This window comes from Pempheris klunzingeri, chromosome 12 (genome assembly GCF_042242105.1).
Source record: "Pempheris klunzingeri isolate RE-2024b chromosome 12, fPemKlu1.hap1, whole genome shotgun sequence".
NCBI classification, from domain to species: Eukaryota; Metazoa; Chordata; class Actinopteri; order Acropomatiformes; family Pempheridae; genus Pempheris; species Pempheris klunzingeri.
In genome coordinates this window covers 5,517,778-5,534,071 of record NC_092023.1, presented here as the reverse complement: position 1 = coordinate 5,534,071, position 16,294 = coordinate 5,517,778, and the positions used below count along the sequence as shown (strand labels likewise).

The following is a 16,294-nucleotide window of genomic DNA, read 5'->3' as shown; positions in this document are numbered from 1 at the left end:
TTTGATAAAATCCAAATTTATGCGGAGAAACGAATCATACCGAAAGTGAGAGGGCTCGACCTCGCACGGAGAAGTGAAGTGCAGCGATGTGAGGAGCCGAGAGGAGTGGATACCAGAGGGCAGCCTCACTCATGAGTCAGAGGCAAGAAACACACCAGCCTGCAGCCTGGCTGAGCTGGGTTCATATAACACACACACACACACACACACACAAAGGGAGCTCTACAGTCTAAATTTCCTATTACCTTTAGAAAAAGCTTCATGTTTAATTTATTTGGCATCAATTTGCAGAATTATGGGCAGTTTCATCCCGTCAAATGAACTCTTCTTCTCTTGTGCTGCAGCGCCCCGCAGTGGAGGCGTACGTAATGTCCCCTTTCAGGACTGTCGGAAATTACGTGCTTCGCTAACGTTAGCCGTATGGTAATACTTGTTCAATTAACGTAACTAGGCTTTAGTTTGATAAGATATGAACATAACAACAACAACAAAACTCGCACCAATAAGCCACAAAACGTTGCCTCAGTAAACAATATTACTGTTATTCCCAAATGTTCGACCTGCTCAAGCCGTTTTAAGATAGCTGTGTTGGATTGAGGGGTATTTGAAGGCAGCACGATGCATAACGTTGCTACAGTTCATGATCAGTTTATGTCTTCCCTCCCTCCGACGGTAACAATTAATCAGTAAAATATGATTTAAAGTTACAACAGTGGACAATCAGTTTGAAAAGATAAGAATTATATTTAATAAGGAACGTGAAAAGTCAGGTTTCACCACAGTAGCAGTACGAAATTCGTAATTTATGAGCACTTTATGCTAGCTAACGTTAACATTTTAAGCTAAAGCTAGCTGTTTCTATGTAAGCTAACATAGCTGAGTCCTTATTAAGCTAACTTTATGTGCTAATATCTTCTCTTTGTCGATTTTACTGGCATATAGAAGCTGATTCGGATTATGAAAATAGCTGTTTTTGTTAGCTAGCTGCTTAAAGTGAGTCATTTTCTTATTGAGAGAGCAAGAGAGTGTGGATGTGATCTTAATTCAGGTGGGCCAGTCAACAGAAAATGTATTAAGATTAGTCACTTAAAAGGTGAAATAATTTCCTGATGCCAAAACGGTCATTTCTATGTCCATTTAGTAACTGTTCTGGAGCTTTTAGTCATATCACCTGGTCTTCACTGGCAGATAGTTTGCCCATTTGCCCTGGAGTTGATTTGGTATGTATTACATTGTAAATTTAGTTTTTAGAAAACAAGCTTGGGTCCAGTTCAGATTTTCCCTATTGTCTTTGTTAATGTCAACAGGAAAATAAGCTTTTCAGAGTGTATATTTTTGAAAGTGTATATTCTGTCATAGTCATCCTTTCTTTTTGTGTCAGTCTCTTGTAATACTTGTTATCAGGAGACTGAGATGGCGTCCTCCAAATATAAGGTTTTCCTCAACAAAAAGCACAAGTCAGAGCTGGACATGGTCGTCAACAGCCTGAGGAAGCAGAATGCCTACCTGAAGAAGACCCTGGTTCAGATGTCTCGTCAACATTCAGAGCATAATAAGCTAATGGAGGTAAATTTAGTCAAACTGTTCAAACAATCAGTGCTGTTTATCTGGTATTTACACAACATGGTCAACTAGCCAAGGTTACTCAGACTGTGCCGCTAACTCCTCCAAATGATGTTTCTGGCTTGAGCTGTAGTTTTGTTTTGCAGCAGCTGAGCGTCAGTGAAACAACTGATTTCTTCTCTCAGAGGTTCCTCTTACTAGAAACTGTCAGGCTGCAGAGTTATCAGCAGTCGACGGCCAAAGATGTGAAGATTACTTTGCCATCAGAACAGCCTGTTAAGAAAGAAGGGATGCTGACGGACGGAGTGAGTATGAGGAGAAATAGAAGCATATCCAGTCACTGCAGAGAGATGGAAGAAATCAAGAACAGGCTTGTGAGCGTCACAACCAGGTGTCAGTATCTCGAGAACAAAGTTGCAGGGAAGAAGGTACAGCAGGGCTTGATTTTAATATAAGTGGATGTATGTTTTCAGTTATGGAAATGACAACAAATGCTACTTTTTATTAAAAAAAAAACGTGTGTTATAATTTATGATGGCAACTCTTCCAATAACACAATTAAAATATTAAATATTAATGTTTTGCTCAGTCTGCAGTGCAGAAAAATAGCACATAAAATACCATTTTCACATCGGACTATTTGATTAGACAACTTAAGCACAGGTGTTATGTGCAAATAAAGGGGAATCTATGTCTTGTGTGAATAAGGCCTATGGTTGTGTTGCTGCTAAGACAGTTTAGGCGCTTTTCCATTACACAGTTTTAGCACTACTCGCCTCGACTCGACTCGACTCGGTTTCGGTCGTTTTCCATTACAATTGCGTACCGACTCAACGTGGGTGGGGTCGTCATAGCAAGGCGGTCCGAAACTCCAGTGGCGTAATTTGTATGCGGCACAAACACAACTAAGGACATCAGGTGTTTGGTTTGCGTGAAGCCATTTACCTCGTTCACAGAAATGATTTTAAAAAAAACTACGCGCGGTCGCTGTTGCTAGGGGTTTTAAAAATGGCGGGTTTGATTGTTGTGAACGAGTCGCTCTCATGACTCATCCGGTGACGTCACTCCCTGGCCAATCAGTGGCCTGCAGTCTGTTGACGTCACATTTTCGGCTCGACTCAGCTCGCTTGGAGCCCCGGCCGAAAAAAGTACCTGGTGCCAGGTACTATCACCTAATGGAAAACCCTAAAAACCGAGTAGAGTCGAGCCTAGTAGGTGTTAGTGGAAAAGTGCCAAGCCCCTCTCACCTCTTGCCACTAGATGGCAGCAGTTGTTTTTATTTTCCATTTAGAGAAAGGGTGCTCATCTCCATAAAAACACAGTTCTTCATACAGTGCATACAGTCACAGTGCCACTCTGGAGACGTCATAACACTTGAAGACTTTGATTTTTAATTGTTTTGCTCCTTGTTATGATATCCAACAATACAGTCTCATTTGAGGAGCAGCTGAGGGTTTGGGTAAAATTAGTTCTTCATTCACATGTGTGTAAGGCTGTACTATATTTTACTGTTGCCATATAGGACTCCGCTTCAGATGAAACGACCTCGACCAACAATGTAATAGATCTCCAAAAGCATCTCACTGATGTAAGTGCTGTGTGGTTGCCACATGACTGGAAAATGTCTCGTCCGTTTGTATTTTTTTAATGAATAATTTTCTCCATTTTTCAGTATTTTGAGTTACTTTTAACTTTCCGCTCTGTGCGCACATTTCTTTCATAGTGGGCATGTGTGCCTGTGTACAGTATACATGTCTTGCTAAGTGTTTGTGGTTTGAAGCCACCCCCCCCCCCCCCCCCCTCCCTGGCACAAGTGTCTTTCTGTGTTATGTGCTTCTCATTCTTTTATTGAATCCCCCGAGGCCTTGGAGAAGAACAAGCAGTGGCTGGATTATGACCAGCAGAGAGAGGCCTATGTGAGGGCGGTTCTGGCCAGAATGTTATGGCTGGAGAAGAAGCTGAGCGAAACCAATCAGGCCTGCTCACAGCAGCACAATGAGGACCATTCAGATGGTGAGCTACAGGGACAGTGGGCAGTGGGCACTCACCACTGGGGCAACAGACTGTCACAACAAAGTTTTTAAGATATCAAGATAGCCCTGGAGTAGCCCACTATCACAGAATCTGTAGCTTGCAGTGCACCATCTAAATCATGTGTTTTGTTACTGCACAGAGCACGTTTAGGGCTGTAAATAACATCTTTGATTGTGCATGTCTCCTGACTTTTCCTTTAATTTCCATCTTTTGCTTCTCTCATTACAGAGAAGGAGCAAATGTGCCAGATGATGCAGCACTATGAAAGACTGTTACAGAAGGCCAAAGACGAGCTGGAGGTGCTCAGGGAGGAGGTCGACACGACACACCAGACCCTGATATTAACCCAAGTGTGGTATGTCTGCTGCTAAAAACATATAATAACATGGTCCTGCTCAAAGTTGGAGAAAGCTATGATGTTATCAGCTACGTGACAGACCAGTTGCTGTTTAGTTGCGAGGAAAGGAAGAATGAAATAGAGGAGCTCAAGCAGCAGCTGCAGTCTGACAAAATGAGCAGAGAAAGTGTGCTGGAGGATCATCATTGCTCTGAGGATGAGGAGCAACAGCTGAGGGATGAAGCCAAAGACCTCCAGTACCGACTCAACGAGGAGAGGCGCAGGTCGGCAAACTTTGAGCTGCAGGTACATCCTCAATGAACGATTCACTCAGTAAGTGGGGGGAAAATAAAAATACTGAAGAACCAAAAAAATACAACTTCCTTTTCAGGCGAATCTCTTTCAGAAGTTTATGTTAAACCGTCACCACGCAGACCAGGAAAAGATAGCCGAGCTGGAGCGACAGGTATGACATGCACACCCCCTTAGTTGAAGTCTTTAGTATTAACTAGAAATTGAGGGAAGTCAAGGTGTCAGTCAATCTGTCCTTTGTGATTCTAAGCCTGACTCATACTTTCTGATCACTGTTCTTTCCTTCTAAAGGGGGAACGATCAGTCCTTACATAAGCTAAAGAGACGTTTTTTCATATTTGAAAATTATTTTTCTCACAGCGATACTATTTTATATTTTCCACTGCAATGCAAACTTTAAATTTTAGATCAAGATTTCTTCACAAGACCTTGAAGATGAGAGGCAGGATTGTTCATATTTAAAGAAGCAAATGGTCAGAGTTCTGAAGACGCTGCAAAAAACGAAAGACCATGTGACAGAACAGTCAAAGGTTGGCATGAATACTGCAAAGGACTAGATTAGTAATTCGTGTCTCTCAACGTCATCAATGACGAACCTTAAAGCTGCATTAATTGATCTTTTTTTGGGCACTTAGGGACATCCACGTACTATTACATTCACTTCCCTTTTGGCTCAGTTTTGATCTCCATGAACTCCTGAGACAAATATCTGGCTCTTTAGCTGCTAAATGCTACACTGTGTTCAACAGCTAGTTGCTAACTTTGCCTGTCTACTGTTTGGTGCTGGGCAGGTAGCTTAGAGTGGGTCTATCAAAGCTTTTTAGCATAAATAATGATGATGATCCAGCCATTGAGCTTGGACAATTTACAGCACTGATAATTTTGTTTGTCATGATGAGAGACCCCTTTGACCTCTATTGTTCATATTAGAAATATTGATGAGTGCAGCTTTAAGTCTTGTTGGTCAAAAATGATATAAATACATGAAAATGTGATTTAATCACACAGAATCTTATTAAACTGATGGATGTCTCTATTTATTTTAGAAAAACCAGCAGGATTGCAGCTTCCTGGAGTGTCCTGGCTGCCGGGCCGAGTATCCAGCCAGTCACTACCGAGAACTGATGAACCACCTAGAAATCTGTCTAGACTGAGCTGACCCAAGAACGTCTTCAGTTCTGTATCTTCTGTAATATGGGTTGTCTTTTACCTACACTGTGGTCCAGCCAGAGGTCCAAGCTATCTCAATAAATCTACAGTGTTGAGTTGCCGAGGTTGTGCTTCTGCTTAATTACTCTGCCAGAAGACAGCAGTGGCTCTCCACATATTCAAGGTCCCTAGAGGACAGATCCTTGTGATATTGGTTATCATTCAACTTCTCTGCCAACACCAGCAGGTCACATTTCTGGTTTTGAGTGAGAGTCAGAACTTTAATTTTTGGCCAACTAGCTACAAAACATGACACGACACAAGACATGTCCATCATCTTCAGCTGTACTTTGTGTTTACTGCTGATTATCAAATGAAAGCTTGCTAACCTGCTAAACATTAGCATGTTACTATTGTCAGTGCTGTAAGCTTAAGGGTTTTAGCATTCAGCTCAAAGCACTGTTTTGTATGAGTGCAGTTCTGCAGGGCTGCTAGCATGGCTGTGCAGGACTTTGTCAAATCATGCTGCTGTACTACTGCATACTGTAGCTCCTTGACTCCTCCCAGGCCCCTGTTCAAACCAGATGAATAGCTCAAAACAGATTGTGTAAGGTAATCCCTTCCCTGTACTATTTAAAGATGGATTAGTAACCTTATTGCTAGCCAACAATATTCGGGGTCAGAGGTCTGTACAGTGGCTGTGGTCTTTGAATTGGAACGTGGCACCAAGGGTCAACCTAGGATGAAGACACTAATATGATTTAGACACTTCATAACTTGCTGTGCCTTTCAGGAACTGTGCACAGGGAGACATTTTCATGGAAAGTTAATATGAGCTTAGTCTGTCTGAGAAGCAGATGTATAGCCAAGAGGGTGTTTCTCTTGTGGATTATGAACTCCAGACATGGAGGATGTGTGTTAGCTAATTTGAAAAAATATCTTGGGTAAATCCCCCCTCTTACCTGTCACTGTAGGGTTTGCACAAGATGAAAAACATTCAGTTACTGTATCACTACTCAGGAAATATTAAAAAAAAAAAAAAAAAAAGAAGGAAATATTAAAAAATCAGGAAAAATTAAATGCAGGAAATACACCTTGTAATCTAATTGACAGCGTACATTTAAGTGGTGTCTAAACTAATTAGATTTGAACAGCTAATTTGTGTTTTACAGAGTAATTCTGTTCACCAAATGCATTGATAGTAGACTGGGATTTGGATTAACCCACAGGGAAGCTTTGTCAGTCCCTGTCAACAACAAAAGTTCTGTAATTAATTGTGGTGTTATCCTAAAGAGGCCTAGAAATCTGGTGCAAAAATAATTGGCTGTGAAAAAGAGTTTGTAAAAGAAATGCGACATTGAAATTGCAGAAAATTGTGTTTAACCACACAGTGGAAAGCAAAAGTGCAAAGAACATCTTATGTCTGACACAGTTTCAGATAGCAGCTGGAGCAAACAGCATCACAAAGGCCTGTCACCACCCGCTATCCCCCCTCCTCCCTTCTCTGGTATCATTATGTGCCTTATCAGCTCCTTTTCCTCATTCTCTCTCCTGGAGTGCATCAGTAAGCATTTCACATCCAGATACCCTTTTCAGCCTGTATGGATATTAACCCTCAAGCTCACCCTCTGCTTTTGAGAAACTTCTCTTATTTTTCCTTCTTCTCCGAGCTGCACCACTCGGATCATGGTGCCACCACTATTGTTGAGACCCTGGCGATCACAGTTGTCTTCCTGGTCTCCGTGGCAGCAAATGTGGGAGCCGCGGCCTTGGTTACCTGGGAACGCAGACTGCTGGCCAACAAGACCATCCTGACCCTCAACTTGTTTGTGGCCGACCTGCTGTTCGTCAGCATGATCCCGCTGATTGTGGCGGTGCGGTGGACTGTGTCCTGGACGCTGGGGTACGCTGCCTGTCACACTGTGCTGTATGTCATCTGTATGAGCGGCTGTGTCACCATCACCACGCTGGCCTCCATCAGCGTGGAGAGGGTCCGGGCTATCCTTCGGCTGCAGACTGTGTCCACTTTAAACCCCAGGATGGTGACCGCCACCCTCCTCTTCATCTGGGCCTTTTCTGCACTCACCTGCATACCCCTCAGTCTGTTCTTCACTGTCATGGAAGTGGATTTCCCTGAGCAGGTATAAATGAAAGGTAAACTCTGATCCAGCCACTGATCTATTCATGTTTACTTTTGTGTCTTTTCCACAGGAACGTATGCACATTTGTACTCTCATGTGGCCCGACACAAGTGGAGAGGTTATGTGGAACGTGGCCTTCGCTGCCCTGTGCTTCCTTCTCCCAGGATGTGTGCTTGTGGTCAGTTACAGCAAAATATTACAGGTGAGTTTATTGGGCTCTTTGACTGGAAAATATGTCAGAAAGTGACAGAAGGGACTGTTCAAGAGGTTGAGTTTTTCAGCATCAGGAACCCAAAAGATAAGCATGTGGTTTTCTGTATTTTTATTACTGCTAACTAATGAGTCCATCTTTTTATAGTTTCCAACATTATCTGTAACACTCAGCACCAAGCCCATTCATTCCTACTGAAGTATAGTTCAGTTAGTGTAGTTTTATCTAATAGTTTTTGGAGACAATTTTCAGCAGCAGATTAATATACATTTGATGCTCTTGCAAGTATTTACAGCAGCATGTGAGATTGACTCAAAATAAACTACACTGCTGGTCTTCACGGTCTACATGTTACCTGGTGCAATAATGTGGCTGTTTTTAATTGTTTTTGGACAACAATATGTCACAAAAGAACAAGCTGTACCACGCTTTTGATACATAGGCAATAGGTAACAGTTGGATCAAGTCATTGTTGGTTTTGTTGACACTAAGAAGAATAAAGAATAAAGTGTCACCAACATTTTCCTTTAAAATTTGGAGGTTGAGGCAAAAAGGCTTCAGTCCATCACTGTAGACTGAGGACGTCTTTGCTCCACTCATCTTCTTGGCCCCACTTAAATCTGCTCCTCTCTTGATAATGATCGTTCATTTAAGAAGCATTTTCCCTTGAATTAATAAATTGCGTGAAGAGAGCTGTATTATTCCTTCAACATTTATTCCCGACTGTGAATATTAGTCATTTCTCTGTCATTGTGGGAACAGAGATGTGTGTGCTTTATTAATTGTATGAGTTCAGAGCTTTGCACTATCAACTTGTCAATATTATACTGGGCAACCAGTTCTTTCAATGTGGACATTAAAGTGATACAGACAATAGAAAATGATTCTGAAAAGCCACTATTTAATTTTAGCTCTGGGACTTTTTGATACGCATTGTAGACAAACATAAAGGACATCATGCTCCATGTGTTTATGTAAATCAATCAGGTTAAATAGCTTTTGTCCACATCATATAAAGAACAGGATGCTAATATTATGTAACATTATTTTATTTGTAATACAGATTGTTAAAAGTTGTAGGGAAGGGCTCCGACCCCGAGACAGCCAGCCAGACGCTCTGCAGTACCATGTGTCCCGCCAGGATATGAAGCTCTTCCGTACTCTTCTAGTCCTTGTCCTCTCTTTCTTAATCATGTGGAGCCCTATTTTCATCGTCACCTTCCTCATCCTGGCCAGAAACTTCCTGGGCCATCCATATGTCACCTCTACCATGTTCTTCTGGGTGGTAACATTCACCATGATCAACTCAGCCCTCAACCCCATCCTCTACTCGGTCTGCCAGTTCAAGAGCGGGTGGCGTAGGCTCTGCTGTCGCTCTGTTGTTGCACCGCTGACAAAACCAGGTGGCAGCGTTCGAATGCGAGGGATACAGCCATGATTATTATGACTGCTTCGTCAACTGGACCATCCAAGCTTACATAAACCACTGGTGATATCTGATGACAACATACACCTCTCACGTAAAATACATACATCCTGAGCTGATGCATTACTCTCAAAAGTGTCGAAACTTCAGAGCACCTTTTTTAAGACTATTTTTAGTCATGCCATTCTCAGCTGATCATCAAGTACACAATCTTGTAACCAGATCCTACTAACAAATTGCAGTTTGCCTGTCAACAAGAGTAAATAAGCTCAAACATCAGTAAACAATCCTACTTAATCCCATCACTGGTTAAATGTAGCCGCCGTCAGAGGCAGCCCAGGACGGCCAGGCACATAACAAACAAACACACATTTGTGCCTGTAGATGAATTCTGAAATTTGACCAGAGACTGTCAGTATTTGGTCTGAACTGACCTGCTGTTGTTTTAGCTTGCCAGGTGTCATTATAGCCTGTCATGAATCACTGTATCTCAGACGCTGTAAGATACTTAAACAGCTTTTATCAAGTGGTTAATCGCTCCTCTGATCTTCTTTGCCTGATATCATTATGTTGTTTTCCTCCTCCTCTTAAAATCATTCAGTGTGTCTTTACACCACAGTGCCTTTCTAATTTTTAAAATGAATCAACACTGATTTGAATATCATTTTGCAAACGGACTGTATACACATATTTACAGAGGAGTCATCTCAGTATATTATCATAGATTCAAGAAGCCCACAGGAATAAGTGCTGTCTTGACCTCTTGCTGCCTGACCTCCTCTAGAGTGCACGTAATACTGCAGGTGCCATAACTCAGGTAGCATTCCCCATGATGGGATTGGCGCCACTAAAATCACAAGTGGCTGGATTTACACGTTAAGAAAGCTCAGGGGCTTTATGAGTCTTGCGTCACAGTTATTAGTGCCCCCTGGGATCCCCTTACCCAGTAAGCCACTCACAACCTTCTGTTACCGGGGAGAAGGCTGGAGCTGCAGCTTTGGTGTCCACAGAGCGTTTGGGAAATGTCTCATTAGGGTCTGCCCTGCCACATCTTCAGCTTTTCCCATCTGAGAGGAGCATCTTTTTGTTTGTTTAGTTATCCAAATTTGGACAACATGGCAGACAAAGACAATGTAGAGAAGTTCCTTGACAACAACCCACAGTTTGCTAAGGAGTACTATGACAAGAAAGTCAAGGCAGATGTGATCACTTCTGCCTTCAACAACCAGGTCCAGGTCAAAGACCCAGCCTCTTACAAGGATGTGTCCACCATCCAGGAGGCTGAGTTCATATTTGAGCTTGTGAAGGAGATGCAGGGTACCAACCCGATGGAAAAAGCCCTGCATAAAGTTCTCCAGAGGATTGCTCTGCTGATCCAGGCTGATCGGTGCAGCTACTTTGGCTACAGGGCTCGTAACGGGACACCTGAGCTGTCCACGATCCTCTTCGACGTGACACACAATTCTCCATTTGAGAGAAATATAGTGAACCCCAATCTGGAGATTGTTTTTCCCACCGACATGGGAATTGTTGGATGGACAGCACATTCCAAGAAGCCTCTGAATATTCCCGATGTGAAGAAGGTGAGCTAATGTCCTCAAAATTTAGAAATAAAGTAATAAGACAAATAGATTGAAGAATATAGCCAAACCAGTTGTTCTTTGTGGAACAAACAGGCTAAACCAGGCACGACACATCTGAGGAAACATGTAGTGGACTGATCTTGCAATTCTGTGTAATTAAACCCTGAAGACTCAGTGTTATCTGTGCAGAGATACAGTGATGCTCAGCCCAAAGAGTGCCAACTGAGGAAAGATTAACTGTTTTTTAACGACACTGGACCTCTGTAGCTACAGTTTAAACTAGAATGTCTCATTAAACTGCACTGAGAACAAATATCAACGTTGATTATCATTTCTGCTTTTGTGTCTCACATTTCTCATGCTGATGTGTAACTTAACAGTAGTCTAATAGTATGCATGTCTTTTTGCATTTATCTTGCAGTCTGTTTATTAACACACAACCTTTAACAATTCTCTCTTTATTTTCAGGACTCTCATTTCAGTGACTTTGTGGATAAACAGACCAAATATACCACTAAATGCATGATTACTACTCCCATTATGAATGGAAAGGAACCCGTCGGCGTTGTTATGGCACTCAATAAACAAGGTGCTGATGAATTCTCAAAGAGTGATCAGGAGGTAGGTGGACAGGATGTTCATTTTTGATGACAAGGTTTGGACTGATTATTAGCGTGTTTGCCAGGATGACTCACAAACTCAAACAGATTGCTCTGACTGAAAGTGTGCCGTTGAGGCTGCAGGCGTTTAACACCTGTAGTAAATAGACAAATCCAGTATCGGGGTCAAAATCCTTATCTTGACTTGCAAGGTAAAATAACCCATTTTAGCCCACCAGCTTCCTGTCGCTGACCTTTATATTTAGAGGCTTGACTTTGGAGCCCACGTTATGACAGCTCAACTTATAATCCTTTAAGCTCAGACATCTTTTCTCGTCATGTTTCGCGGCCTCGTTGCGACTCCAGAGGTCATGCAAGTGTACAAGCAAGAGAAAGTGACTGTAATCTGTTGCCATTGAAGAACACTGAAGGGGAACATGTGAATGTAATTCATAAAGCAATATGATTCTCTGCTCTTTCATCACAGCTCTTCAATAAATATGTGAACTTTGCTGCTGTGATCATTCTCCAAGATCACACTGCTTACATGTGGGATGTGGAGTCCAGGAGAAGCCAGGTAAAAATACACAGTAATAAATAGATAAACTTGTCAGGGCTGGTTTTTCCAAGAAAGAAATGGAAAATATTTGACTGCTTTCCTCGTTTTTTTCAGATATTGATTTTCCAGCTGCACTAAAAAACAATAAATGGAATGACACAAGAATCAAAAGCTCCTACACAAGTCATAAGCTGTCGTTATTTTCCTTGTTATAGGTTCTTCTGTGGTCAGCCAGCAAAGTTTTTGAAGAGTTGACGGATATCGAGAGGCAGTTTCACAAAGCCTTGTACACAGTGAGGACATATATCAAGTGTGAGAGATACTCTGTGGGACTCCTGGACATGACCAAAGACAAGGTGTGTAGAAGAACCTTTTTAAAAAAGCTTAAACTGATCATTTGACTGCAATAGTATCTGTAGCTGCATGCACTTGTTGCACACAATTATTAATGCGAAATATGCAATATATAGATACATGATTTTGGCCTTTTCTTCACCAGGAATTCTTTGATGAATGGGCAATCAAACTAGGAGAACAGGAGCCATACAAAGGACCCAAAACACCTGATGGCAGAGTAAGTCCAACACTGGGTTTGTTATTGTAACATTATATATGTAACATTATTTTCAAGATTTTGAAAATATTAAAAAGCACTTTTTTTATGCTTGAAACATTTAGGAAATCAACTTCTACAAGATTATTGACTACTTACTGGAAGACAAAGAGGAGATTAAAGTTATCCCGTAAGTATCAGCTGTACTGCGACACATTTACAGATTTATTTGCATATTTTAGTCTAACGAGGAGACGTGCAGTTACTGATCCTCTCTGATCTCACAGAGGCCCTCCTGCCGACCACTGGGCTCTCGTCAGTGGACTCCCATCATATGTGGCTGAAAATGGATTTGTAAGTTCCACTTCTGTTCATGCAAACCCTATAGTAAAACAATAAATAGTATCGTTGGTCTGCTGATCTCCAAACACACACATGTAATACCTTTTTTTCGTCTCCTAGATCTGCAACATGATGAATGCTCAGGCAGACGAGTACTTCGTGTTTCAGGTGAGGTTCTTCACCGACAAATGCCATTCAACTAAATTCACTAGCTTTTTTTTTTTTTACAACAATGTGTGGATACTCTGTTTGATCTGTTCAACAGAAAGAAGCGGTGGATGAGACTGGATGGATGATTAAGAATGTCCTCTCCCTCCCCATCGTCAACAAAAAGGAAGAGATTGTCGGCGTTGCCACTTTCTACAACAGAAGGGATGGCAAACCATTCGACGAGAATGATGAACAGATTACGGAAGTACGGGAAACAATAGCTTGTACAAAAGAATTGGGTTTTATTACAATAGTTCCAGTATTAAATTGATTGTTTTGTGTTTGTCACCAGGCTCTAACCCAGTTCCTTGGCTGGTCCACTCTGAATAGTGACACGTACGACAAACTGAACAGGACAGAGTGGAGTCAAGATATTGCCAAGGAAATGCTCATGTACCAGACAACAGCCACACCAAATGACGTGCAGAGCATTCTGGTAAGCTCTGCTCCAGTTGTCTGTTATTACTTCAACATATTAGTAGATAAAGCTTCCTTTTAACTATCATTCCTCCACAGAACACTCAAGAGAAGTTTGGCTCTGCACCAGAGGACTGTGACCAGAAGGAAATGTACAAACTGTTGGTAAGCGCCGTGATGCTCCTCGTAACCGCAGTTTGTTTGTGATGGCATTCTGACTGCTTACGCTGTGTTTCCAACGTTCAGAGATCCAACATCCCTGAAGCCAAGACCGTTGAGCTGTTGGAGTTTCGCTTCAGTGACTTTCCGCTGTCTGAGTTAGAGCTCATCAAGTGTGGAATCCGTTGTTTTTTTGAACTGGGAGTCGTAGAGAAGTTCAAAGTCCCAGCTGAGGTACAGTATTCAGCAGTCAGGAAACGTGTTTGTATTCACCCTCTCCCTGGTCAGGGCAGCGCGCTACCTCTGAACCACTCAACACACCAACAAATGTGCGTTTTGGCTGCAGAGAGATTACATTATGTCTAGCTGAATTGGCACTTGAAAGCTATTCTTTGTGTTTGTATATTTTGCAAGGCTGATCTCCATTGCTTTAAGTAGATCGATGTTTTTATCAGACGATGCAGGTACAAACACGCAGCACTGCTTTGCATTTTTCCACTTCTGTCATGCAGATCTTGACACGATGGATGTACACCGTTCGCAAGGGATACCGTGACATCACCTACCACAACTGGAGGCACGGCTTCAACGTCGGCCAAACCATGTTCACCCTTCTGCTTGTGAGTCTGGTTTCTCATGCCAATATTTCGGTGTTTTTATTACTTGCTCTTCTGTTCGTTGTGACACAGGGTTGTCCTCTCTATTGCCCAACAGACAGGTAAACTGAAGAAGTATTACACTGATCTCGAGGCCTTTGCCATGGTTGCTGCTGGATTCTGCCACGATATTGACCACAGAGGAACCAACAATCTCTATCAAACAAAGTATGATTTTTCTGGGTCATTTTCAGGTCAATGACAAATCAGTGATAAGGAACTGAAAACAATAAGCAAAGTCTGACATGTTCTGGTTCTGGTGGGCTCTTGCAGGAGTTTATCCCCACTGGCAAAACTGCACAGCTCCTCAATTTTGGAGCGACATCATCTTGAGTACAGTAAGACACTGATGGAGAATGAGGTGGGTCCTCATATGTTAGCATTTATGTTTGAAATAGAAAAGAATCTATCAGATACATGTTGTTTATACTGTACAGCAACCAGCTAGATTTTTTTTCAGATGGATTCACCAAAATCTTGGCTGTTGTCTAACCTCCTTCTTCTGCAATCATTCACAGAATTTGAATATTTTCCTAAACCTTCAGAAGCGTCAGTTTGAGACGGTCCAGCATCTGTTTGAAGTTTGCATTATTGCCACTGACCTCGCCCTCTACTTCAAGTAAGGAATGTCGGGAGTAGTTTAATGCCTGTTAATGATTTTCAAGCACTTTGAGAAGATGTGACAGCTTATTCGTCTTCCAGGAAGAGAACAATGTTCCAAAAGATTGTGGATTCTGTGGAAGGGATTCCAGACGATAAAGAGAAGATCAGCTTCATCTCCAACAATCCAGTCAGGAAGGAAATTATCATGTAAATGCACAGTTTATCACTTGAAATCTCTATCTCTATAATATCTATTCTCTATTTCTCTAGATTGTCTTATGTGGTGCTCTAGCTCTCATTCGAAAATATGTTTTTTGACGGTGTTGAATTTTCCGCAGGGCAATGATGATGACGGCTTGTGACCTGTCAGCCATTACAAAGCCATGGGAGGTTCAGAGCAAGGTGTGCTCCCTTCTTCAGACTTAATTAACGTGATTACAAAGCATCATTCACACATTTGTTCTCATTGTTCAATTGGTCCTTCCGGTCCTAGGTCGCCCTGATGGTGGCAGCAGAATTTTGGGAGCAGGGAGACCTTGAGAGGACAGTTCTTGACCAACAGCCTATTGTAAGAGCTCCAAACTATGTTTCTTGCTGTGTTGCCTGCACTCTCTTCGTTGTCATAAACTCGTAACAATATTCATCACCTCCTGCTGCTTCCTCCTCCTCTTCTTCTTCAGCCAATGATGGACAGAAATCATGCTGATGAGCTGCCTAAGATGCAATGTGGTTTCATCGACTTTGTCTGCTCCTTTGTGTACAAGGTATATCGATCCAAATAAACACTAGTCATTTATAAATGCAAACGTGATCTGTATATTATTTTGTATTTTCTCATGCATCCTTTTCTCCCTCTTTGTTGTCTGAACTTGTGTTGCTATCTGTACGTTTGTGTCTTCCCTTACACATGTTTCTGCGTGTCTGCAGGAGTTTTCTCGCTTTCACACAGAGATCACCCCCATGTTCGAAGGATTGAACATCAATAGGGGACAGTGGAGAGGTCTCGCAGATGTCCACGAGGCCAAGATAAAGGCTATCGAAGATGAGAAAAAGAGGCTGGAAGGTGGAGATGCACAAGGTGAGCGCTGTTGTTTGCAGGCACAGCCCTGCTGCTCATTCTGTGTTTGCACTCTCAAATGTTGCTCACTGTCTTTGTCATGTGTTCCTTTTACAGATCAAGGCGGGAAGTCAAAGACGTGTGTTGTCTGCTAAACCCCCGGGAGCGTCGAAGCATTTGTGAATGGATGAGGATTTGTACAGTGAGTGTATGTGCATGTGTATGTGTTCACAGATGAGGGAATTCTAAAGTGCAACAATCCCTGAATTATTATATTTTTATATAGTTCTGCTATCTTCTGACACAGAACGCTATTTTAATCAGCACCAGTCTTAATACTATGAAAACATTCATTTAACTTATATTTATTATTCTTGTATATA

The 16,294-nt window shown here is 42.0% G+C and overlaps 3 protein-coding genes across 4 annotated transcripts; all 3 read left to right on the top strand.

The window, feature by feature from the left end:
- Positions 1-1,413: 1,413 nt before the first annotated feature.
- LOC139211294 (centrosomal protein of 55 kDa-like) lies at positions 1,414-5,466 on the top strand. Its single transcript, XM_070841584.1, has 9 exons — positions 1,414-1,566; positions 1,749-1,991; positions 3,086-3,151; positions 3,426-3,576; positions 3,826-3,952; positions 4,051-4,240; positions 4,326-4,400; positions 4,654-4,776; positions 5,293-5,466. The coding sequence occupies exons 1-9, from the start codon at positions 1,414-1,416 to the stop codon at positions 5,398-5,400; spliced, it is 1,236 nt and encodes a 411-aa protein (XP_070697685.1). The 3' UTR covers positions 5,401-5,466.
- A 1,530-nt stretch (positions 5,467-6,996) lies between these two features.
- Positions 6,997-9,185, top strand: LOC139211293 (free fatty acid receptor 4-like). Its single transcript, XM_070841583.1, has 3 exons — positions 6,997-7,536; positions 7,607-7,738; positions 8,811-9,185. Exons 1-3 carry the CDS (start codon positions 6,997-6,999, stop codon positions 9,183-9,185), a joined length of 1,047 nt encoding a protein of 348 aa, XP_070697684.1.
- A 1,103-nt stretch (positions 9,186-10,288) lies between these two features.
- Positions 10,289-16,146, top strand: LOC139210999 (cone cGMP-specific 3',5'-cyclic phosphodiesterase subunit alpha'-like). 2 transcript variants are annotated; one of them, XM_070841233.1, is made up of 22 exons: positions 10,289-10,756; positions 11,225-11,377; positions 11,843-11,932; positions 12,130-12,270; positions 12,414-12,488; positions 12,593-12,657; positions 12,755-12,821; positions 12,930-12,977; positions 13,075-13,224; positions 13,312-13,455; positions 13,536-13,601; positions 13,683-13,829; positions 14,108-14,215; positions 14,310-14,419; positions 14,525-14,612; positions 14,770-14,870; positions 14,954-15,061; positions 15,193-15,256; positions 15,348-15,422; positions 15,535-15,618; positions 15,782-15,932; positions 16,029-16,146. In XM_070841233.1, exons 1-22 carry the CDS (start codon positions 10,289-10,291, stop codon positions 16,064-16,066), a joined length of 2,541 nt encoding a protein of 846 aa, XP_070697334.1. In that variant the 3' UTR covers positions 16,067-16,146. The 2 variants fall into 2 exon arrangements, with proteins under 2 accessions (XP_070697334.1, XP_070697337.1); XM_070841236.1 differs by having other exon boundaries at positions 15,782-15,938; positions 16,035-16,066.
- Positions 16,147-16,294: the final 148 nt, after the last annotated feature.